Genomic DNA, 26,460 nt, shown 5'->3' with positions numbered 1-26,460 from the left:
AGAGAGTAGGAACTTGTTAGGTAGGATGGATGTGTTTTTCGTAGAGTCCAGACCACCAACGCATTCATAGAAATTTGAATCCCTTCCTGAGCTAGCCGAGTCTCATACCAAACCATCCATAGAGATCCCTCCTGAACTTGAGCTAAAGCCCTTATCGGCTTTGCTTAAGTATGCCTTTTTAGGAAAGGACAACACGCTGCCAGTTATTATTGCAGCAGATCTGACTCCTCAGCAAGAAGAGCAATTGTTGCATATGCTTAAAAAGTATAAGACAACGATTAGGTGGTTTGTAGCGGACTTGAAGGGTATTGATCTGTCTTTCTGCATGCATAGGATATACTATGATGAGAATGTCAAGCCTGTGCGAGAAATGCAGAGACGCTTGAACCCAAACATGAAGGAGGCCGTTAAGAAAGATGTGGTTAAGTGGTTGGATGCGGGGATCATATTCCCCATCTCTGATAGTCAGTGAATGAGTACTACGCAAGTAGTGCCCAAGAAGTCGGGGCTCACCGTGGTTCAGAACAAAAAATGAGCGAGCATCCCCACGAGGACAACCACTGGGTGGCGAGTCTGTATCAATTACAAAAAGTTGAATGTTGCCACGAGGAAGGACCACTTCTCGTTGTCATTCATTGGTCAAATCTTGGAGAGACTCGCAGGCCAGAGCTACTATTGCTTCCTGGATTAATATTCAGGATATAATCAGGTGGTCGTACACCCAGAAGATCAAGAGAAGACTACGTTCACCTGTCCCTACAAAACTTTTGTGTTTTGACACATGCCATTTGGGCTTTGCAACTCCCCGGCTACGTTTCAGCGTTGTATGATGGTCGTATTCTCTAACATGGTGGACAAAGACTTAGAGATCTTCATGGACGACTTCTCTGTCTATGGCCCTTCATTTGAGGATTGTCTCAAAAAGTTGAAAAGGGTATTACAGAGATGTGTTAAAACAAACCTAGTATTAAGTTGGGAAAAGAGCCACTTTATGGTGCACCAAGGGATAGTACTTGGGCATGTTGTATCGGCAAGAGGCATAGAGGTAGACAAGGCGAAAGTTGAGGCTATTTTCAAGTTGTCTCCGCCGATATCAGTTAAGCAAGTGAGATCGTTTTTAGGGCATGCAGGTTTTTACAAGTGGTTCATCAAAGATTTTAGCAAGATTTCTAGACCGCTATGCAACCTGCGGAGCAAAGACCAACCATTTTCCTTTGATTCAGAGTGTGTAGCGGCCTTTGAGCATTTGAAGAAGGCCTTGACCACAACACCGATTATCCAACCTCCTGACTGGTCACTACCCTTTGAAATCATGTGTGATGCATTAGATTATGCTATAGGAGCGATCTTAGACCAGCGAATAGATCGAAAACCCCATGTCATTTACTATGCGAGCAGGACTTTCTCTGATGCTCAATTAAACTACACCAATACGGAGAAAGAATTGCTTGTTGTAGTCTTTGCTTTAGAGAAGTTTAGGTCTTACCTGCCGAGATCTAAAGTTATTGTCTTCTCGAATCATTCAACACTCAAATACTTGTTATTCAAGAAAGACACCAAGCCTCGGCTCATTAGGTGGGTTCTGCTACTCCAGAAGTTCGATCTCGATATTCGAGACAAGAGCAGGAGTGAAAATGTTGTGGCAGATCACTTATCTCACCTGACAGTTGAGTCCATTGTGGATAGTACGCCTATAGGCGAGACTTTCCCTGATGACCAACTGTTGGTTGACCAGACTCCAGAGCACATGTGTTCCTTGGTTTACACACATTGTAAATTATCTGGCAACTAGATATGTACCTTAGCATTGGTCTAAAAGTGAGATACAACACTTTAAAGGCTCAGGCAAAGTACTATTTCTAGGAGGACCCAGAGTTATTCAGAGCATGTGTGGACCAAGTGATTCGCAGATGTGTACTAGAGGAGGAGGTGGAATCGATCTTGAGTTTTTGTCATTCTCTAGTGTGTGGTGGCCATTTTAGCGATCGCAAGATGACTGCTAAGGTTTTACAGTCTAGATTTTATTGGCCAACACTGCATAAAGATGCAGCAGAGTTATGCAAGAAATGTGTTTGCTGCCAACAGATCGGCAATTTGTGTTAAAATACATGTAATCAATATATATATATTCAGTTATACCCAATAAAGGTATTCCTGTAATTCTGCCCAATAGGGGCACTATAGTCTTTTTTTTATTTTCTTTTTTCTTTCTTTTATTTTTTTGTTTTCTTTTTCCTAAAATGCATTTAATGCATTCACATTGGGGGTCCCAACTAGGAGTCGTTGGGCTCCCAACGATCACAATTATGACCATTGGGAGCCCAACGACACCTTGTTGGGCCTCCCAATGTGGTGTCTCTCTCTTACTTTTCTCCCTCTCTCTCACTCCTCCTTGCCTATAAATAAGTGGGGTCTCCCCCTTTGTAAAGCATTGGCTTCTTGAAGCCCTTTCTTGCATTTATAAGAATTTATGTTTGCAAGCCATTATTGACTTTTGTGTATGTCCTTTTGGACTTGTGCTTTGCTTTCTATATGTGAATGTCCATTGTATAACATTGTTTTTAATTCCGCATATTTCATTACATGGTATCAGAGCCAAGTGTATGCTCTTGATTCTTGATATAGCTAGTTGACTAGTTATATTTTTCATTTTGTATTTCTCTTTCTTGGTTTGTCTTCTTGAGTTTAAAATGGAAGGAGAACAAAAGATTGATCTCTCCTTCAAACTTAATGGTTCCAACTACATGATGTGGGTCGCCGCTATGGAGAACAACCTCAAGGGTAAAAAGCTTTGGGGATATGTCATGGGCACTATTCCGGAACTGCAACTCCAACTCACCAAGATGGATGGTGATCAAGAAAAAGCTCTTGAAGGAAATGCCCGCATGAAGACCATTGAAGATCACCAATCTAAAGTGAAAGATTGGGAAAGCAACCATGCAAAAATTCTTGCTTGGTTCATGAACAATGTGGAGCTTAAAATTTGCGTCAACATTGCTAAATTTCGGATGGAAAATGAAGCATGGTTCTTTATGAAAGGTATGTATACTCAAAAAGACCTTGCTTGTCAATTCTTTCTCCAAAAAAAAATCCAGACTATTAAGCAAGGGGAAATGGGTGTAAGAGATTACTTTAGCACCCTTGGACCTTTATGGGAAGAGCTATCTCTACTAGAACCAAAGTGGGTTTCTAGTGAAGATGTGGAACTAAGAAGAGAACAAATAAAAAAAAACACTTTTTCCAATTTCTACATGGGCTTAGGCCCGAATATGAACAAGTTAGATCTTCCCTACTTCATAGATGTAAGCCTCTTTCTTTGAAAGATTTCATAGCCGAAATATGCTAAGAAGAAACTCGTCTTGGCATGATTAAGGGAAGAGATGAAGTTTTGGCGGTGTCTAAACCCGACAATCATGTGAAAGCCTATAAGCCTCCATACTTTGGGAGGCAAAATAACTATAATGGAAACTATAGAAAAGCCATTTGCCATCATTGCTAAGAACTGGGTCATATAAGACCTAATTGCCCTAAGCTAAATGAAGCACCAAAAAATAAGGTTGCCTCCGTTGAAGAAATTACTCAAAAGAAGGAGACTATCAAAGGGAAGGAGTCAATCTCTCTTGCTCAACTATCGGAAGCACTTCAAATTCTACTCAAATCGCCATCAACTTTGGATGTCGCCATAGCTTCTTCTTCTCCTCTAGGTATGTCTTCTTGGATTCTTGATTTTTGAGCCTCCTTTCATATGACCCTTCTTGAAATTGGGCTTTCCGATTTATGTAATAACTCTGAAAACTCTTATGTTTCAACCGCCAATGGTACATCTTTACAAGTAAAAAGTTTTAGAACTTTAAAATTTTCTAAAGATTTCTTTGTGCCAAACATAAGAGTGGTACCTCAACTTAATTTAAATCTCCTTTCTGTTTCTCAAATATGTGATCATGGATATTAAATCTCCTTCTCAACTAAGGATTGCTCTATACAGGATCTCTGGTCCGGGAAGCAGATTGGGCAAGGCCATAGGAGGGGAGATCTCTATTACATGAGCAACTTGAAACTTCCTACTAATTCTTGTTGTAATCATGTCTAAGATAAAAATATTGAAACTTGGCACCAAAGACTTGGACATCCAAGTTTATCAAAAATGTACTCCTTTCATTTTGGAAAGAAATTTTGTAATGAGAAACATTTTGTTTGCAAGAATTGTATTTTTGGAAAAATGAAATCCATTTCTTTTCCAAATAAAACTTTTGTCCAAAAGACCTTTTGAGTTAGTCCATTCGGACGTTTGGGACCCTTCTCCGGTCATATCGAAAGGAGGATACTCCTATTATGTTACTTTCATTGATGACTATACTAGATATGTGTGAATCTATTTTCTCAATTTAAAATCCGAAGTCTTTGACTTCTTCAAGAAATTTCATATACAAACAACAACAACAACAACTACGCCTTCATCCCAAAACAATTGGGGTTCAAGAAATTTCATATGATAGTCAAAAATCAATTTTCAAGTAATATCTATACTCTTAGATCTGATTCGGGTGGATAGTATCTATCAAATGAATTTCAAAATTATTTGGAAACAAATGGAATTTGTCATCAAAGATCATGTCCTAGGACTCCTCAATAAAATGGTCTAGCCGAAAGAAAGCATAGACACATTTTGGAAATCACTAGGACACTTCTTATTTCCAAAGAAATTCCAAAAAGTTTTTGGGCCGAAGCCGCTTTAACTTCAACTTACTTGATAAATAGAATGATATCTTCATCCTTACAAAATACATCTCCATATGAAAAATTATTTGAAAGAACACCCGATTTCAATAGATTAAGAATTTTTGGGTGTAAATGTTTTGTCCTTACACATAAAAGAGATAAATTATCTCCTAAAGCTATTGAATGTGTTTTCTTAGGATATGGAGAAAATCAAAAGGGTTTTAGATGCTTCGACCTTAAAAATAGCAAACTATATGTATCTAAAGATGTAACCTTTTTAGAAAATGAAAATGGTTTTGAGAAAACTAAAGATATTGACGAAAGCGAATATGCTTTCTTATTTGATCTTGTCTCTCAAGAAGATGTGACTCCTCAAGAAGAGGAAATCTCTAACGATTTGTTGAATGATCTAGAGGATATTCCTCTTAACAATGTTGAAAATGAAAGTGATAGACCCATCCAAACCTATGTTAGGCGTGGTCAACAAGTTTCCATGAGTGCCTTAGAAAAATACTCTCAAGGTTCCAACATAGAAGAAATCTCTTTAAGGAGATCCGTCTGAATCTCCAATCCTCCTAATAGGTTTGTTTCCTATGAGTCTCTAACACCAAAGTATAGAGCGTGTCTAAGTGCGTTACACTCTTTTCATGAACCTTCACATTATAATGAAGCCAAAAACACTCCCCAGTGGGTTGAAGCCATGAACTTAGAACTTAGTGCCCTTGAAAAGGCAAAAACTTGGGAAATAACCTCATTACCCACTGGAAAGAGATCTATTGGATGTAGATGGGTCTTCAAAATTAAAACTAAAAGTGATGGGTCATTAGAATGTTATAAAGCTCGGTTGGTAGCAAAAGGATACGCTCAAGAATACAGTATAGACTATGAAAAAAACTTTGCTCCCGTAGCTAGGATGACTAGTATTAGGACTCTTATTGCCGTTGCGTCAGTTAAAAAATGGCCTATTTATCAATTAGATGTTAAGAATGCATTCCTAAATGGTGAATTAAATGAAGAGGTTTACATGGATCCTCTACCAGGAGTATGTATTGGTGAAAATAAAATTCTCAAACTTAAAAAGGCATTATATGGTTTAAAGCAAGCTCTAAAGGCCTGGCATGATAGATTTAGCAATGTAATGACAAGTTTGAATTTTCGCTCATGCTATACTGACATTGCTTTGTTTGTGAAAAGTGCAGGGTCTTCAGTAGTTATTCTACTACTTTATGTTGATGATATGATCATCACTGAAAGTGATGAGCAAGGAATCAATGATATTAAGAAAGTTTTAAAAGAGAATTTTGACATGTGTGACATTGGTTTCTTAAGATATTTTTTAGGAATTGAAGTAGCGTACTCTCCCCGAGGGTACATTCTATCTCAGATGAAACTTGCTCTTGACATTTGCTCCAAGTTTGGCATCTCCGATGATAAGAAGACAGAAACCCCCAAAGTTATCAATGCGAAGTTAAGGTTGGAAGATGGAACACTCCTCGAGGATCCTACTCCCTACCGCCAACTTGTTGGGTCTCTGACCTACTTATCCATCACTCGGCCGGACATAGCTCATGCAGTTCACTCAGTCAGTCAGTTTCAACATGCACCTACAACTGTGCGCATGAGTGCAATCTTAAGGATAGTCAGATACATCAAAAACACCATAACTAAGAGATTTTTTCTTTCCTCTTCATCATCATTTGATTTAATTGCTTATACTGATGCTGATTAGGGAGGAAATCCCAATGATAGAGTCTCAACTACTGGCTTTTGTATTTTCTTAAGTGACTCTATGATTTCTTGGAGATGCAAGAAGCAACACAAAGTATCATTGTCCTCAATAGAAGCAGAGTATCGTGCAATGGACACTACAACCATGGAGCTTGTGTGGCTTAGAAGTCTCCTCAGTGACATGGGCATAGTCATCTCTACTCCTTCGAAGATGTGTTGTGACAACAAAAGCGCAATCTATATCGCAAGCAATCACACCTTCCATGAGCGTACTAAACACATCAAGATGGACTGTCACTACGTTCGTGATGAATACCTAAGAGGAACCATAGCACTTCCTTACGTTACATCCGAGTACTAGTTGGCGGACTTCTTCACTAAAGCCCTTGCTGCTCCTCGTTTTATGTTTCTTCTCAACAAGCTTTCGGTTATGTCCCCGTAAAGCTTGAGGGAGGGTGTTAAAATACATGTAATCAATATATATATATATAAATATATATATATATATATATTCAGTCATACCCGATAAGGGTATTCCTGTAATTCTGCTCAATAGGGGCATTGTAGTCTTTTTTATTTTTGTTTTTCTTTTTCTTTCTTTTATTTTTTTGTTTTCTTTTTCCTAAAATGCATTTAATGCATTCACATTGGGGGTCCCAACTAGGAGTCATTGGGCCCCCAATGGTCACAATTGTGACCGTTGGGAGCCCAACGACACCTTGTTGGGCCTCCCAATGTGGTCTCTCTCTCTTACTTTTCTCCCTCTCTCTCACTCCTCCTTGCCTATAAATAAGTGGGGTCTCCCCCTTTGCAAAGCATTGGCTTCTTGAAGCCCTTTCTTGCATTTATAAGAATTTATGTTTGCAAGCCATTGTTGGCTTTTGTGTATGTCCTTTTTGGACTTGTTCTTTGCTTTCTATATGTGAATGTCCATTGTAGGACATTGTTTTTAATTCCGCATATTTCATTACAATTTATTCAAGCGAGACATGATGCCATTGGTTCTCATTCTGATTGTAGAGATATTTGATGTTTGGGGAATCGACTTTATGGGCCCGTTTCCACAGTCATTTGGCAATTTATATATCTTATTGGGAGTGGATTACGTCTCAAAGTGGGTAGAAGCAGTGGCCACCAAAACCAATGACTATAAAGTGGTGCTTAAGTTCATTAAGCACAATATTTTTAGCAGGTTTGGTGTGCCTCGTGCGATTATTAGCTATGGGGGTAAACACTTTAAGAACATCCACATGGCTTCCCTTTTAAGGAAGTACTCAGTGTTCCACAAAATTGCTACCCCATATCACTCACAGACGAGTGGCCAGGCCGAAGTCTCGAACAGGGAGATTAAGCGCATTCTGGAAAAGACGGTTAGGCCAGACCGCAAGGATTGGTCACAGAGATTAGATGATGTGCTCTGGGCTTACCGCACTGCGTACAAAACTCCTGTTGGCATGTTGCCCTATCGATTGGTTTTTGGGAAGCCGTGTCATCTGCCAATCGAGCTAGAGCATACTAGGCAATTAAGAAATTTAATTTCGACATGGCCCAAGCAGAAGCAGAGCGACAATTGCAGTTAAGTGAGTTAGAGGAGCTACGTAATGAGGCGTATGAAAATGCCAAAATTTATAAGGAACGAATGGAGGTTTTTCATGACAAGCATATTTAGCGAAAATCATTTGTCCTAGGGCAAAAGGTTTGGCTTTTCAATTCTCAGTTACAGGCAAGCTCATATCGAGATGGGATGGACCTTACATTGTTAGAGAAGTGTTCCCATATGGTGTTGTGACTGTGTTTGAGCTGCGTACGAGGAGGATATTCAAGGTCAATGGGCAGAGACTGAAGCCCTACATCTCGGATCTCACTACGGGACAGGATAACGAGTCAGTCGATCTCATTGATTGCCAGGACTAGGGCAGCACTATTCGGTTTGCATATTACTCATAGTTTAGGATTCATGTGGTTTGCATTTTATTCTTTCTTTCTAGTTAGGATAAATAATTGTCATGTATATATGGATCTTATGCGCTTTTTAGTGTTTATGAATTTGCAGGAATAGAACAGAAAGAAGCCTTGTAGGAGCAATTTCAACGCCAACTCGGCAGAAAACCGCACATCTGAGAGTTCATGGTGGTGGTGCAAGGACATAGCGACAACGAGCTCAAGAGAGTTCCAGATCATGAACACGTTGTATCTATCATTTCCCTGATACTCTTTTCTTTACCTTCCTTAGATGTGCATTTTCATTTGCATTTTGCATCGAAGTATGCCACTAAAGACAATGTCATTCAAGCATGGGGGGAGGGTACGGTATGCATGGTATGCACACCCAAAAAAATTCTATCCATGTATTTGTTTTCATTAAAACTCATGAAAATTAGGCTTTGAGAAAACAAGTTTAGCATTATACTAGTGAATTTTGTAGGAACCGACATTTTAGAAGATTTTTAAAAAGCCCCATGTGATTTTTTTTTGTCTTTTGAAACCAATCTAAAGCTAGTGGTTAGTTATGTGGATTTCAAAGAAAAGAATGTATATGAATGTAACGTTTGTTTTGAATTACACGTATGAATATGCATAAATATTTTTGAAAAACAAGTAATAAATAGATAGAAAAAGAAAGAAAAAGAGCACACATGTAGTTTGTTTTGATTTTCTTAGTTGATCCTTAGTAGTTGGGTTCAGACACAATGTAAATTGTTTGCGCTCACGCGAATAGGGCAACTAGGATAGTCAAACCTCCTGTTTGGTCGACACTTGTGGCCTTTTGGGTTCGAGCAATTGAGCCTGAGGGGTGTTCTACACCTGGTGCCTTAAAGTCAATTGGTGTGGGAGCCCTAGCCTAAAGCTCACTACATGGACCCATTAGAAAGCCTAAGAGGTGTACGCATTGTACATGGCAGGGCGAAAACTATATGTAGTTATCAAAATCTAGGGCCTAGTGACTCGAGCAATTAGGTCTGAGGGATACTTTGTATCTAGTGCCCTAAGGTCGTCTGTCCTGGGAGTCACTGACCCAAAGCTCGCTACATAGGTCACGAAAGCTTGAAAATTGACATAGTGCTCAATGTGAAAAAAAGAGAAAGAGAGAGCTTAATGAAAATTCATTGCTTGGCAATTTGTGAAAATTGTGCAGAAAATATATATGTGAGGATAAATGGGCAATAATATGAATATACATGATTTTCTAAGAGAGAAACATAAATAACTGTGAATTTTAGAAAGGTAGAAAGAGAAATTTTACTGTTGTAGTGGCGTGATTTGACTATAATTTGTTATGAGAATGCAATTTCATGAAATATGTATCTAAACTAGCTTTTTTGGATGCCTAATATTTTTTAAAAAGATTAAATGCATACTTGACAGAGGTGTTTGTGGGTAGCATCACTGCAAACCCTCACAAGACCTTACTCGTCCACTGCGGTAACCCGGGGATTTAAAGGGCTTGTTGCATATGCTAAATGCAACCGTGATTCCTACGAAAGTGAGTTAGACTAGTTAGATGTTTTACATTAGTTTTTGCATTTAGGGCTTTGCTTTGCATATTTTATTCTGCTTTCTTTTAGTTTACGAATAAAGTTCGCTCGAGGACTAGCAAACAATAAGCATGGAAAAATTTGGTCATGCATATTTTACTCATATTTTTATACATTCTTATGCATGATCTTATGCATATTTAATGTTTAAATGCTCATGTTTAATTGTTTTACGTGTGTTTTCTGGTAGGAAAGCTTTGGTTCAAATTTCGCAAAAAATAGAGTTAAGATGAGCTTTTCAGAGCAGTTTGAAGGTATTTGGATCAAATCTAGAGGTAAGTACCAGTCAAAATCCAAAATTTGAGATTTGATCCATTTTAGAGGGCCTAAAATACCTAAACACCCCTAGTGGGGCATCAACCACTCTTTAGAATTTGTGTAAGTTCTAACATTGTTTTAAAAATTAGTTGTTGAGTTGAGGTGTTTTGTAAATTTTGAAAAAATAAGCCTTTCTTTAATAATTTTACAAAACTACTCATCTAACCCTAGAATAGCCTACTTAAGCATAATTGGGACATTTGAGAGGGCATCTTTGCCTCCTTGGAATTGTCACCCCCTTCTTCTTCCTCTTTCCCATTTCTTACCTAAGGTGCCGCCATGCCCTACCTCGATTGTTGTGCCATCAGAGCCTCCTCTCCAACCTAGATGTTGCCATGATGCTGGCCAAACCCTTCTTTCTCCTTAGTTGGTATCTTCTTTTCTCCCGCACACTTCTCCCATATTTGTTGCTTAGCAAAGAAGGCGATACGCGATCGAGGGAATGGTGAACCTTGTGAATTTCAACTCAAAAGGAAGGCAGCCACATGTGTGAACAGGTATAGACCGCTCTCTTCTTCCCCAAGCTCCTTGGAGGTGCCGAAAGGTATGCTCTTTCCTACCTCTTCTTTAGTTTAGGTGCATATAGATTAGGGATTTTGTTTTTCTTCTTTGTTGCATATTGCATTGCATATATTTAGTTGAGGGTCACGTGTTTGCATTTATTTCAGCATTACAATTAGTTTTTATTTTTGTTAAAACTTGTTTTTGAAAATCGACAGTCAGGCGGCCCAACCCAATCTGCTGGCCAGGCCTCGTCAGCCACAAACAGTCGGCCAAACCTGGTTTTGTGTTGATTTTTGGTTAGGTTTAGTGGTCAATCAGTAGCTTTACTAATTTTTATATTAGGTTAGCAGGTTAGTTAGTGGTCATCATGTTAGGTTAACGGTTTTGCAAAAGATCCAAGAGAGTTTGATGATAAAAACTTGGTTTTGAGCAGTTTTCATAAAACCGAGTTTTACATGTTCAAAATCGGTTTTAGGCAAAATCGTGTTCTAGTCTTTTCCTAGTTAAAGCTGTTTCTTTTCTTAGATTTAGTTGCAGCCATTTGTCATAATTAAGTTTATTTCAATTATTTGCTTTATTGGGACTAACTGTAGCTAGAATAGATAGTCTAGTTTTTCTTCTTCGTTTTTGTGTTTGTTTCGTGTTTTGTAGGTGATGTCGTGAGCTTGATTGAATTAGGTGGAGGGTGGGCTGAGGTGGACATATCGAGGCACGCCCGTACACACAAGGACAACAGGAGTTAGTTCGCGAACAGACGAAGACTTGTTATATTTTTTTAGTACGGCATTAGGCCAATTATTTATGTTGGGTTGTATTAATTTTTATTTTCGCTCGAACATTTGTAATAGTCTTGATTGCACATTTGTTTGTTTTCAAGGCAATAAAGAGTGTGTTTTGTTTGGAGTACAAGGTTTTGACCCGTTTCCCTGTGTTCGACCCGGACTTCACCACTAGTATTAGCCGGTATTTATAATTTGGTGCACGGTTTACACTGACAATTTTCATTGAAAATATTTTTTTTAAATACCTTTGAGAAAAGTGCTACCACTTGCTTTTCAGAAATCTTTCAAAAGCTTTCAAAAGGAATTAAAATTGCAAATAATTACAGAAACATATAAAGAATTCACAACTAATGCAAGTTCTATTATGAAAAATTCAAAAATGAATAGTGCTAGAAGCCAAAATAAGGAATATGATCACAAAAGAGCTAAATGTTCTGCCATAACTCGCAATCAAGGCTGAGTTTTTTAAGTCATTATGACCAATAACTAGGTTTGGCATTCAAAATATTCTTAACAAGCAGATTACTTGTATTCATTAGAGAAAAAAAGAAGATTGGAACCATCAATGATGCCAGAACACCATGCTTTTGGAAATTCAATAACACAGTATGCACTGATCGGGCCACGTAACAAACAGAACAGTGCCAATTATGCAGACAGCCGAAGGCCATAAAAAATTTCACCTGAACAATTTGAATCTGATATTCTAATGTTTTAACCTCTCCTGAATGTCTATGCTAATAATTTCTGTTTATTTTTCATTGTTCACATGTTTTTGTTTGAATATTGAATCTGCCTCTGAAAATCATTGGCAATTTTAGCATTCCTAGGGAAGTTGGGGGGATTTTCTTTGCTATGTACTGTTGATGATTCTGTGGATTCATTGTTTTATTTTTTTTCTGGAGTTATACAGTTAGTAGGTGCTTGCTAAGAAACTATATATTGCAAGAAGAAAAGCTGATGATAATAATGATTATGTTTTTGTCAATGCTTATGAGAAATATTTGATTCTCCCTAATTTTGACAGTATTGCTTACTTCATTCTCTCTAATTTTGACAGGTGTTTATTAAAATGTTTTCTTAGCATATGCGACTAAGGATTTGTATTGCATATGAGGTTCTACTTGCATGCAGGAAGTATTTGGCTATGAGGAACTTGACTTCCAACTGGACATGAGAAGAGCTTCATGAACATTGAAAGATATCAAAATATGCTTCTACAGCTACTTTGGGTACACAGAATATATTTACAACACATCTGTTCATGAATCAATTGTGAAAGTTGGTGGACACAATGACCCTGAACCCTCTGCATAGAGATAGGTTGCATACTCTAGCATTCAGATTTCAATGAGTAAAAATTCAAATTATGTATGTATAAGGATTTGTAGAACTCCTGTATGATTACCAATACATATAACTTTATATTGAAAAAGAAAGAGAAAAGAAATGAGGAATAATGGCAATAATGTTATATAGTGTTAATATTGGGTGTAAAAATATTATGCAAGGTATGGTAGCAAAATAAAAAATAAAAATGGTACCTCCTGGCTGCACACCAGCACATGAAAATTAGATACATCCCCATAAGCCCGGGGCTTATTAGTCCTGCATTTACCTGCTTCGAACAGGTTATTGTCAAGAGTTGAGGTGTAAGAAAGAGGAGAAAAAAAAGAAGAAAGCCTGAGGTTGTTTCTGACAGTTGATGGGAATTCCATAGAGCCACGATATGAAAATAAACTTACTTTTGAGTGGATAGAGACCCATGTTATGATTATAATCAGCACCAATGTCCAGGTGATGAGGAAGATGTTAGTCTTGCAGGATGGTGTGGGAGCATACCAGACATACATCAATACGATCCCCAGAAAGATGGCAACATAGGCAGCAATTGCTATGTACAAGATTTGGAGACGGCTGTAGTACACAAGTGAGCAGATTAGTTGTACATGCATTATGAAGACAGTTCTAAATGCATACATTGCTATTCTAAGAAACATACTGGTGGTAAATTAAACAGTTTATGTAACTCTACATACTACTGAGTTACTTGAAAAACACAACTATATGGATGTATCCTGAAGAAGAACTAAATGTTGATTGTGAGAAGATGTTATAACTTTCTAGATCTTGCACCAATAAATGTTTTGCATTACATGGTGATATTTCCTAAAGGGATGAAATCAAATCCTTTTGCTGTTGAACAATATTCCTAGAATCCTTATGCCTGTCACAAGCTATTTTATGCTCTAGGTAGCACATAATCCAAAGATAAGTAATATTTCCTGCAAATTTTTTCCCAGCATAAGACAATGGTTTTCCTTTGTTCTGCTTTATATGGTTTCATGTTTGTTATCTTGTAGGAGTTGAAGCCTCAAATTTTGATTGCATCTAACATAAAAAATAAAAGGCAAATTTCAAGATTATGTGTATCAGAGGCATCTCTTAAGGCAACAGCAAATGATTTCACCTAAAACAAAATTGAACTTTAAGAATATTGAAATGTGAATAGATGAGATATCATGAATTCAAGATTGCATTTTTTATGCAAATGATAGGTAGAAGATGTTTCCTAAAGATTGGATTTCTTATACCAAAACCTCAATATAAAGATTAAAGTATGAACTAATTGAAAACTAAACAGGTTTGAAAAGCAAGAAAAACAATGAAAGACAAGTAGGTGGTGAAAAACTAAAGTTTTTCAACGACTCCAATCTCTTCAAGAAATCACAATAAGCCTATCTAAACTATAACCTAATTTTATCATAGCATATAGGTATAGGTCGATCTTGGATTTTGGATCAATTTTGGACTAAAACAGTGCGTACCACATCAAAAGTTAGATCTGAATCTTCAATTAGGGTCAACATCTTGCTTCTGGTCTGCAATAAGTTTTGCAATGCTTATGGCATTTCCAAAATCACTTTTGTTCATATAAGCATATGGGCTCAAGGTGACCTTTAATCACATGGAATCTTAATGTCTTACAATCAGGCTTAAAGGATAGAGATTCTACCATAAAGAGGAACGAATGAAGGGATATTTTCCAACATTATGTAGGGTACATACGCCCTTTCTTAGAAGTGAGCATTTTAAAACAAAACTGATGACCTTGTAAAATCAAAGCATGAAGTTCCTACTTTGTGAATTTGTGATATATCTAAAGCAACTAATTACGTTAATTACAACTTGTAACACAATGTTTTTGCACTGTTTATTTCTATTATAAGATGTAAGATAAACTGCATGAATATACTTAGTTCACTTTGAGTAGGGTGATGCTGATGACCTCATACCATTTTGTGTACTTCTCCGAGTGAATGCAGGCATTGAACCAACTTATGAAACTGATGACACTGAACAGTTGGATGACAAGGAAAACTCTGTAAAGAAATTGTCAGCACATCAATTTCAAATGGCAGTGATAGATAACGCTACTGTCTAATGTGTTTTGAGCTGTTATACATAGGGATGGGGATTGGGATCGGGTACCTGATGGGTAGTCAGTCAGGTACCTAACCCTAGATGGGCTGGGTTTGGCTGCCTTGTGCAGCCTGATAAGTTTCAGGACTGATGGCCCGATCAGTACATGGACTGGGTCCAGGTAGGGAGGAGAAATATCAAGGAAGCCGGGTCGGCTTGGCCCATTTACTGGTCGGGATTAAAGGGCCGTACAGACCCACTTGGAACCCAGCCTGATAAGACCCTGGCACTTCCTGATGTCCACCCCTGGTTATACAGGCAGAAAATGAAGGCTGAAGCTAAGGCTGTGTGATGACAAACCAACGTGCAAAGTGCGTTGAGAAAACTTCATGAATCTGTTTGCATAAAATTATGTATGGTCGATTATCTCCCTTCCCCGGCACCTCCCCCAAAAAATAAAAAAATAAAAATAAAAATAAATAAATAAAAAAGTTGCAATTCAGAGCATGACATGTTTGCAAACTCACCTGGGAAAGTGGCCTATGAATCATTTCCTTAGGTGAGAAAAAATTTCATAGCAAAAACTCTCATCTAATAAAGCAGTTGTTCTTTTCCCATGAAAAAAATGATTTGTACATTTGCAAAACATATAAAATATTTACTTTGGGCAAAATGGTGTACTTTCCTCCTGGAAAAAAAGTTTCCCAGGTTTTGCAAACATGATGGTTTTATCTACGCTTAAGCGGGCTTGGGCTTTTGAGATTTTCAAACAATGGATTGCTCTGATACTTGACCTGAAGGGTTTGGATCCAGATCCACCATTGTGGTTCTCGTAACTTTCTTCAGAATTGATCAATAGGATCCAATTCCGAGACTGATGCAGAACTCCTTCACTTATAACTTTAGGTTTAAAAAGATGGTTTTAAAATTTTAATAACCAATAAGTTCGAACTTAATTAGGTCTAGGCATAGACCAAGACCAAGATCTGGACCAGATAAAGGTTAATTAAGATGAGACAGGAATTGGTCCCATTTGGGTCCAGCAAGAGTTCAACCTGTTGGATACTAGTTCTGATTGTTCCAAACATTTTACCAAGGCATTCAGAAAGAATGCATGTTTGGGTGCCAACAGAATCCTGGATTTCCTTTGGGATTCCTTTTTCTACTGGAAAACTGGGTGTTAGGAGAGAGAGAGAGAGAGAGAGAGACTCTGTTCATGAACTCCACGTTCTATTTCATATAAAAGTCTCATCCTCCCCCATTATTTCTGCCACAACGGAAACATCTTCGTGAACTTGGGCCACATCACAAAAAGCCAAACATACTCTTGAAAGAAGGAGAAGGATACATACCCAGCTCCAAAGTGTGCTAGTCTCCCTGAAAAACAAGGCATTATATGACTTATTATGTGACCAAAAAGCCTATGTTAGCAAGCAAACCATAATATATCAGTCTAAGATGAAAGAAGAAAGGCCGAGTTTGGCTGATACAACAACAACAACTACACCAAAAAAGAAAATCATTCTGGGTCTAAGATGAAAGAAGAAAGGCCGAGTTTGGCCGACTCATAGTTGGCGAAAAATTAAGAACGTTCAATTCACCTAGATGGGAAAGATGCCCACTTTTCATTCAAGGGTAATGTCGTGGATCTCGAGGAGATCCATGGACACGTGGACCAAGGCATGGGCCCCACACCTTCTCAAACGACGGATCTCCGATCCCATGATCTGAGATCCCCGTTTTAGGCTATTCTGCACGAGAGCAGATCAGGTGATCCGTCAAATCACTTTAAGAAAGCGATTTGACATCTTCACCGTCCATGAGGACAATTTGTGGATGGTGAGGATGCCAAATCACTTTCTTTAAAGTGATTTGGCAGATCACCTGATCTGCTCTCATGCCCAACCCCCACAATCCCTTGGTTCCGGGATATGAGGGATTCAAACGCCCTTTAATTGCTTATTTCATCGGAGTAGACTCCGAATCCAAATAGGCAATGCCCGTTTATATCCAACCCATTTACATCCCAGCTGTGATGGTGTTGGTGTTTGGCTTACCATAGAGCTGAATCCAGTCAGAGGGAGCCAAAAACTGCAGTAGTGTAAAGACAAACCATAACAGGATCTTTGCAGACCACCAGCTGCAGTGCCAAGTCCCTCTAGGGTCATCCAACCTTGTGGTTCCAACGGTCAAAAGAAGCATAATAAAATAAAATATCTGCCGTCCGAGAGTTAAGCATAAACAAATATCACTGAGATCAGAGAGGCTAATGAAGAATGGTCTTCTAATCTCTCACCAAATCAACGCTTAACATTAATATGACAATGGATCAGGTCCAACATAACCCATACCAAGGTCCAACTTGGTCCTGGTCATGTGAGCAGTACAACAGGCTTACCAGATCCAGTCAGTAGGTTTCAACTTTCAACTCCTTGATATATCCAAATCTAGTTTGGCATTTCTGAACAGGATCTTGATCTGGGTCTCACTCCTTTCTAGTCTCAACTGCACGAGGGCATATGATGTATAGGGAGGATTAGTCAAATTCCCTACGGGCTACAATTGCAAGATTACGAGATAATAGTTTCCACCTAAACTGATCTGGTTGGGATGGATCGGATCCCGTGACTCACCACCCCTTGATCCAACCTGCTTAGATCCCTGCATGAAGAGTATAAATTTTACCCCTGCCAATTAGCTGGATACTAATACGACTCCCAAACAGAGAGCATCCTATAAGATTGGCACCATACCACTATCAGGATGAGTCAATCCCAACTAGGTTTGCATCCGAGCCCGTTAAGACAATTTGGACTTCCAGCCCCTGCTGGACTGGGTCCACCAAAATAAGCTATCTAGACTGACAACATAAACAAAATATTTTAACTCATTGTAAGTTGGACGCTCTATATGGATCCACTCAAACCCAGTCCAAAGTTTGCATATGGATGCAGATGGGTCGTGGAATATTGGTTTTGGATATGGGCCTAGATCCAGACCCGATTGAGTTCAACCCAATTGAAATCCGATGTGGATGATGGGATTTGGAGAATTAAGTTGTCTTGGGAATAAAGCAAAGGAAAACAAAGTAAAGAGATCACTCTGTCCCTGGTAAAGAAAAAGGATACAACAGAACCAAGGCTCACTCTTAGCACCCCTTCTGCTCCAAGGCAGTATCCACCACCCCTACATTCTTTCAGCCCTGCAATTCAAGAAAAAAGAGTCCCAAAACTGAAGTTAGGAAATCACATGACCAAGATTCCTTCCATATGTTGCCTTGTGTTCCTGTTTACAAAAGGATGCAGCATGACTTATATGCTTATTTAGTTTATTAGACTTTTTTTTTTCTTTTTTCTTTTCAAGAATTGGAGAAGACGCCCATTCAATTGTTTATAGAAATATACAGCCACAATTTCAAAGAGGCAGGCATCAGAAAGCAACCTATGCATAAGATAAAAAGCCGATTAAAAAAAAAATCAAAAGATGGCATTTTGGCAGTAAAAATGGCAACATAAAAAAAGAAAAGAAAAAGAAGTTTTCCAAGTTGGTGTTTACATGCATTGTTTAAGGGTTGCCAACTTGTTTTTTAGTGCTTTAAGTTAGAGTTTCCAATTAAAAATATGTTAATCACCATTCAAGCTATTCACAATGATAATAAAAATACTAAATTAGGAAAGGTAAATGAAAAATTGGGAAAATTTAAACTTCATTATTACTTAAGAATGTTTATTTAATGCCGCTGAATCTAATGATGGCACACTATCTAGAAAAGAAGGGACCAACTTTTAGCAATTTCGCAACTATCGTATCTTTTCTGTGACTTGCCTGCAATTATGCTTGCATTCATCAGCATGCATATGTGTATTGAAAGGGTGAAGCTACCCATAAATTCCTACTATCCCATTAAAAACTAGAAAACTGTATAAGATAATGTATCATGGTACCAAACCACCGAAGGAGTACGTGGCATAACCATGCATACATGCTTGATTTTGTTGGAATTGGTTCTTTGATCATCCATATGAGCTGGTTCTTTTAGGGATTGAGGATGAACTACCCTGAATTTTTATATATATTGGAATTATTGATAAATCATATATTCTTTTCATAACAAAACACAATCTAAATATTGGATTCCTACCAAATGGACAAGATTTGCAAAAGACTGTTGAAAATGGGTACCTATTAATGACTAATTAGTTATAGTGTGGTTGCTACTTGTGCATAGTCTATGAATGTCTATCTATCATCTCAAAAGTTTCACCTCTATATGATAGGCAACAGCCTTTTCCCAAGCCTTGCCTAGCCCTCTGTTTATTGGGCTAGGTTGGCTACTAAGCTAATTTTGAATGGGATTTTGATCTAACCAACAGAACCAAAAGGCTAATTAAACCATGCCCGACTCCTTGGTCTAATTTGTAGAAATTTAAAGAGATCTTGACTCAAGAATTAAAGATTCATCCTCTAATTAATCAAGATTCTTATCAAGTCATTGTCCCATATCCAAGGGCTGGCCTTGTGGCCAGGAAAACAAATCTAAAATGATTAAAATGCATAATTGAGTTCTTAAGAATGATCCTTACTCTTTAGCTCCGATAGCAAATCATGGCCATAATCCCGAACAGTCCAGGCCACTATGTTGGTGATAACAAACATCAACGCGTACAAGTATCTCGCCGTCATGGGGGAGGGTGTGGAGCGTAAGCAGATGTTCCAAGTCTTAGCCATTAGACCGTAAACGCGACTTAACGATCCAAGATTGATGCTAGAACGTAAGTAACCACAACAACTAGACATGAAGACGTTGCATCTAGTACTGCCAGCAGCACCCTCGCAACTCGCAGTTGCACCCTGGTTGCCGCCGCCATTGTTAGTACCCTCTGCAACTTGATCAACCACTGCTTTCATGCTAGACGGCATCGTACCTATCTCAGATCGATGTTGCACCAAAATTGGAGCTCAAGTCTCTTAGTCTTCCAATACAATGCAAGAAAGAGTGAGAAGTTGGTTAAGTAAAGCAGAATGCTTTATTTTAATTGGATTTAGAATGTGGTTTTGCTGGAAAAAGGCTCAGGTGACCACCTTTAGTGACCCTTAAATATAATGTCCTATGATGTGATCCAACATAAAGAAGTAAACAATACTTTTCTTAAAGTGTCTTTTCATTCTTGATGCTGAACCACGCAGGACCATGCATGAGTCTTTTCTTTTTTCTGAAAGAAAGGAATAAGACCATGCAGGCCAAAGGGTGGGATGGACCCGTTAAAATGTTACGATCATAGTTTGCAAAACTTGCTCACATGCAAGGGCTCCACCTTCTTAGCCAGTGGCGACTTGGTTTGTCATCTGACATAAGAGCAATGTTAAAATCGGTTCTCTAGGTGAATTGGTTTCTTAAAAAAAGAAAAAAGAAAAATCGAATCGATCTTTAATCAACCTTTTTTTACCATCAGATGACACGTCCTTAAAAATAAAAAAAAAACATTACATTATTTTTTTGACCTTCATGAAAATATTAAAAAAAAAATTTACGCCGATTTGATCTGATTCAGACTGATTTTGATAACATTGCATGAGATGATCAAGGTTCCAACCAATAAGGAGCTTCTCTTTCCGAAAGGTTAACGTTGGTGGACTGAGTAAGCACGAGGACGTCAAGGATTTTACTGACTGGAGGCCTTCCAGTGTACAACTGGTGAAGGGTTTTGTTTTCTTGCCCAATGGAGCTAGTTAGCTTTACCCGATGGAGCAAGATCCATTTGGATCTTTATTGGATCTGGGTCAGACCCAAATCCATCCCATATTAAAACCCCACCTTTCCCCCTCTCTCACGATCAGCTTCTCCTCTACCTCTTTCTTGCATTTGATGCCCTAATTATCCCCTCTCTCTTTCTTCATGCATCTTCTTCCTCCACCGTCCAGCCACCCTCTCCTCTCTTTTTTCAACATCGCCAGTAGTGTGCCACCCTTAGCTCGTCGACCTCCTCCTTTCCTTTGTGTCTTGCATCTGTGGGAAACCCTCATCTTTGTTGTTGCTGCGAGTGGAAGACACTCAACCCCGTAGAACCAAGGAAAGAATGACTTTAGGTAGGTCGTTCCCTCCCTTCAATTAGCCAAAGCCCGAGTAGGAAAACACCCTAATGCACAAAGGATACATCTTTTCCAAGGCAAACAAATCATAGCATGTCATAACTTATAAACTTAACAAAGTTAATGATCACAACAATACTAATTTAATCATGCAAGATTACACAATAATTCATTCTTATCATCATGTAATGTACATGCATCATATCATTAGTAATCAAGATAATAATCAGATTCATATATGCCAACATATGCATAAACTAAAAATTGTACCTGACATGCATATAATTTTATACTAACATACAATGAATCATTTAACCACTTGTGAACCTAATCTAATGCATTATTTCTCTTTCCTTTCTTGAGGGGTACACGCCCAAGACCTAATCCTGACTTAGCAATCAGATGAATGTTTATTATACTATGTATTTTAATTAACCCACCAATTTGAAATGCCAGACCAAACATTTACTAAAGTGGTCTTTAACCGAAAGAGAGACTTAACAATGATCTAGAGAATCGATTGCTACTCTGCAGAGCCTAACTGTCTAGTTAGGATAAATTGACAGCCCTAACCCCCTGCACTGACGATTGGGGGCTTAAGACGTGTCAATGCCCTCAAAATGTGTCAGTCGACGTGTGTACCACTTACCCTCTTCAAAGTAGGTTGTACAACCAAATGGGTTATTAGGTGTTATTTAAATTGGGTCCAACTACAACACTGGGTGTACTCAGCACCAGACTCAATAGCGCCGAGCTCTACTATGGGCAGTTCAAACCATTGCCTCATAAGGCATGAACCCACACCCACCCGAAGTCACTGAGGTGCATTAAAGATAGCTCATTTGATCTACTCAAGGTATGTACTCAACTTAAGGAGCACCCAAGAGTATCTCAAGGTACATACTCGCATTAAGAAGTACCCAAGAGTATCTCAAAGTATGTACTCAATTTAAGGAATACCAAAAAATTTAACTTAAAAGGTGTGTGTACAAGCATGTTTATTACAACTTAACTGGGTGCTCACTAGCAACCTTGGTTCCACCGAACCTGATTCACATTCGAGCCCTATTATGCATGTCTCACATGACTTACAACATATCATACTACATGATGCATGAGACCCATTTCAATTTGGCATGAACCATGAATTTCATAAAAATAACATATGCATGCCTATGCACACTACATGGCCCAATCATCATGCTTAAATCTCATATTGTAACATGTAGTCTCATATGCCATCATGCACAACTAATCTACATGCTTGCATACAACATATTCATGACAAATCCCACATCCACATATACATCATTAACATCTCATCTCATAATCAAGCATATAGATTTAGCAAAATAGATTCACAAGTCAAGATATTATAAAGAATCAAGAATTATATAATATCAGAATTTACATGTTGTTCACTAGTCTAACAGACCATCAAAACAAATAGATATATCTTTATAAAAATTTACAATAATATCAGTGGCTATTAACTTTCAAATCCAAGTAATAGATCTCAAAAAAGCTATTTTGTTTGCCCATAGATATCCATGGACCCAAGACTGTTTTTTTGTTCTAATAGAACCTGCCAAAATCTTGCTTCACAAAAAAGCAATCACCAGACCTAATCCGAGAGGGAATTTGTCCTCCCAAATGTTTTGTTGAAAGGTATACTTGTTAGCTTTCAGAATCATCTAAGTTTGACAAAAAACTTTATCATATGAATTTTCTAGATTTTCTGGACCTGACCCTGTCTGTGATAGTTCTAGATCTAGAATTTCTGCAGAATCTTGAATTTTATACAATTTGTGTGAGTCCTCAAGATTTACAGAGAACAAAACGTATTTTTATTTTATTTTTCTTAGATATACTCATATGATATGCATAACATATCAAAAAAACAGCCATGAACTCGAAACCATTGATTTATTAGATGTTTTGCAAAACCGACTATCAAGAATCGCTCTGCACACAGGACAAAATTTTTGTCTTAGGTTGCAGCATCCATAACTCTTACTTTTGTACCACAATAAGGCTCAATATTTTTCTAAGACACCTCCAGATGTCTGAAAGGTCTCTATAAAAGTGTTTGGCCATTGGTGATCCGATTTGAGAGTTATATTTATTTTATTGCAATGAGTTTGTTAAGAAAATCAAGACAACATGAAAAATATAATATAAATCATGATAAAAATAAGAAAACTCAAGCACAAACATGAAATATTTATTTTTAATCATACATCAACATATAGACAATATCTAAATACTAAGTACAATTATAAAGAGACGTCATATGATCATAACACATGCTTTAGAATCTAAACTATCAAAATAAATCATGATTTTTGCATATAATAACTAGATTAAGATGCTAGCATGTGAAAACACCATGGAACACATGAAATAAATTTGCAGGAACATGATTCATACTGTAAACATATGAAAGAAAGAAAATATACATCCAATCGTGTTGGGAACAAAGATATAACTATCCAAAATTACCTAAGAATATGAAACTATGAGTTTCGCAAAAATACATCCAATTTCCTGGTTTAGCCATCTGGGCATAGATTTACCAAAAACAATTTTGTAAATCAATTTTACAGCATAATATTAAATTTAAAACACTGTTAAAACCTTTTTAATCCTATTTCAGATCTGATCCACCATGGATCAGCCCGTAGAATAAGCAAGACACATGGTTTAAGTGTTTGCATTCGATCTTTGCTACACGTAGGATGAATCCTACTTGAAACGTGTTTTCAGAACCACCAATACCTTCGTCTCACATCATAGCACTTTGGAGCAGCTTAAATGGCTGCTGGAAAAACTGTAAAGAAGAAGAAGGTAGAAGAAGAAAGGAATAGGAAAGAAGAAGATAAGAGAGAGACTTTTCTCTTTTCTTTTCTTTTCTTTTTATTTATATTAAAACTCCACCAATGGAGGGCAGCGTCCCCTCCTTAGAATCCTAATTCATTTAAAAATCTTACCTAATCTGATCCCTAAGAGTCCTATTCACAAATTTCTCTAACTACATAATTAAATAATTAATTAATTTAATTAACTAATTGTGAACACCTCAAATTTTTCAAAATTTTGTAAAAATTCCCTTTATGCCCCTGGCCCTGACTTTCTAAGAAAATTGAGTCAATTTCAATCTAAATTTTAGTTATTCTTCGAATTTACTGGAATCAAATTCATTTTCTATATCTAACTCAATTTCGTATCTGGATCCAGTGTTAAAATCCAAATATGAGCCTCGTTATCCGAATTTTAAATTAAATTTATAAAAATATCAAAAATAATTTTTGAAAGGCTCAGACAGTCGATCCGGTGTTCATTTGGATTCGATGCTTTGTATTTCTCAATTTGAGGTTCAAGACTCGAACATTTCCTCAAAATTCGGATCTAAACCCATTTTCTGAAGAAATCAAACCCGAATTCTTAGAAAACCTTTCTTTTGTAAATATTTCTCCAAAAATATAAAAAAATAGTTTTAAATCCCTTATTTTCCCATAGTTTTAGAGTTTTATTTCAAAAATACTAAAAAAAATTGTAGAAAATATTAGAAAAAGAAACAAAAAAATAGAAATAGAAAAAAGAAAATACAAAAAAAGCTTTTAAGCCCCTTTTAGAAATTCGTTTTTGTTAAAAACCACATTTCAAAAAAAAATTTGTGAAAAGGACATTGTTTTTGAAAATTTTTAAAAAATGAGAGGGACCCAATCGAAAGAGAGCCTAACGGCCTCCTGTTATAAAACAGGAGGCGCAGGGGTCTCCTCCGGCATCCATTCTCGCCCCTTCCATTGCCTATAATCATCTTCGCTCCCTCTTCTAAGGTTCCTGCAAGCAAAAGGGAGCCAGTGAGCCTCTCTCTCTAGTTTTTTTTGTTTCCTCCTCCCCTGGTGCCTTCCCTCTTCTCCTTCAACAGAAGAGAATTCCCACGGTAGAAGAGGGAACTCCCTCCTTCAAGACCCAAAGCAATCAGGTAAGTTGCCATTCAACCTTCGTTCTGATTTCTTCTTCTTTAATTTCCCCGTTTTTCTCCTGTTTTACCCCATTAACGCACTATAGGTGGTGTTGAATTACTTATAGCAATTTCAACCCATCTCGTGCAATAACAACAGGATCTTCTAATCCCAACATTCATTTTCATGATTTATTTCATCAGATTTCCTCAATCTATATATGAGTAAAATCCTGTTTATGTTGCTCCGTAGTCAACTTTTCCCTTTAGTTTACCTTTTCAGTTCCCTTTTGTCATTCCATGTTTATGAAATTTTGCATTCCATTGCCATTACTCTGCAGCGTGTTGTTGTTGCCTCAGCAATTTGGAACGATTGAAATTGCCTTGGCGATAGGCATTCTCTAAGATCACATTTCTGTAAATGATGATCTGGAGCTTGTTGGTTCATTCAGCAATCCATTTTGCTCCAGAATGACATACACTTTTCTTAAACACTCACTGCGTTGTATTATGTCCTCAATGTCTGAACATATCATTTCTTTCGTTCTTTCTCCTGCCCAGCGTCTGATTTTAGGTCATCTTTACCATCCATGTATTTGTCTTTAATGGCATTTGCCTATGATCGATTCATCATAATGTTTCCAATGTTTTAACTGGTATATGCTCCCGATGATCTGAAGTTTAGCAATGGTGGTTACATCAATGTTTTTTTTTTTGTTATTCAATGCCTGGAGTATAAGTCGATTTTTTGCATTCTCTCTCGATTTATGTTATTTGTTCTCTCTTTCCTCTTTTTCTTGCATTTATATCATAAGTCTTTTTAATATTTTTATTCACTGGTTGACTTATCGTTTCATTGGTTCTTTTCCTTGCTTAGTTCAGTCATCCATTTTGAAATAATGGATCAGTGAAATGTACCAAAAAAAAAAACATGTTGCTACATTATGGTTTTGATCTTCCTGAATGGGTGTCTAAGCATATTAGGAGGCTTTTGTTATATCGGCAAGAATAGATGTTGGTAGAAAGTCTGTTACGTGTCTCCCTTGAAAGATGAAATGACAAGTTCAGTGCTCACTAGATCTTGCTAATCCCTTGAATTTTATGGTTCTTCTTTCCCTGTAGTTGGCCTTTCATTCAGATAGCATCCTGGAGTCAACTCGTTAAGCTATAGGTTGTTGAATACTTCTTTGCAGGGATTAAATTGTTATCTCCTCACTAAGAATAAGTTTTACTTATTGTGAGTTGTGTGTTGTCTTCTTTGATTGATTCTCTGCAGTGTAAGCCAATATATTAACTGGGATGATACTGATGCCGATCACAGCTGTATATTGCTTCCGTGACATGGACAGTATAGCACCCGTTCCCAATTCCTGATCTGAGAAGTGTATTTTTT

The 26,460-nt window shown here is 37.5% G+C and overlaps 1 protein-coding gene across 1 annotated transcript in view; it reads right to left on the bottom strand.

The window, feature by feature from the left end:
- The window catches only part of MEE55 (Serinc-domain containing serine and sphingolipid biosynthesis protein), a 44,844-nt gene extending 24,914 nt beyond the window's left edge, over positions 1 to 19,930 (bottom strand). Inside the window, exons 1-7 of the mRNA XM_090015359.1 lie at positions 19,594 to 19,930; positions 18,139 to 18,212; positions 17,068 to 17,227; positions 16,363 to 16,387; positions 14,884 to 14,970; positions 13,333 to 13,504; positions 13,132 to 13,205 (exon numbers count right to left, since the gene is read on the bottom strand). Coding sequence (XP_089871485.1) covers positions 13,132 to 13,205; positions 13,333 to 13,504; positions 14,884 to 14,970; positions 16,363 to 16,387; positions 17,068 to 17,227; positions 18,139 to 18,212; positions 19,594 to 19,930 — 929 coding nt within the window. The remainder of the gene's footprint in view (positions 1 to 13,131; positions 13,206 to 13,332; positions 13,505 to 14,883; positions 14,971 to 16,362; positions 16,388 to 17,067; positions 17,228 to 18,138; positions 18,213 to 19,593) is intronic.
- Between the last annotated feature and the right edge of the window lie 6,530 nt (positions 19,931 to 26,460).

This window comes from Nuphar pumila, chromosome 8 (assembly GCF_984573655.1).
Source record: "Nuphar pumila chromosome 8, dmNupPumi1.hap1.1, whole genome shotgun sequence".
Lineage (NCBI taxonomy): Eukaryota > Viridiplantae > Streptophyta > Magnoliopsida > Nymphaeales > Nymphaeaceae > Nuphar > Nuphar pumila.
Note: the sequence above shows the minus strand (reverse complement) of the source record. Positions and strands in the feature narration are given on the sequence as shown.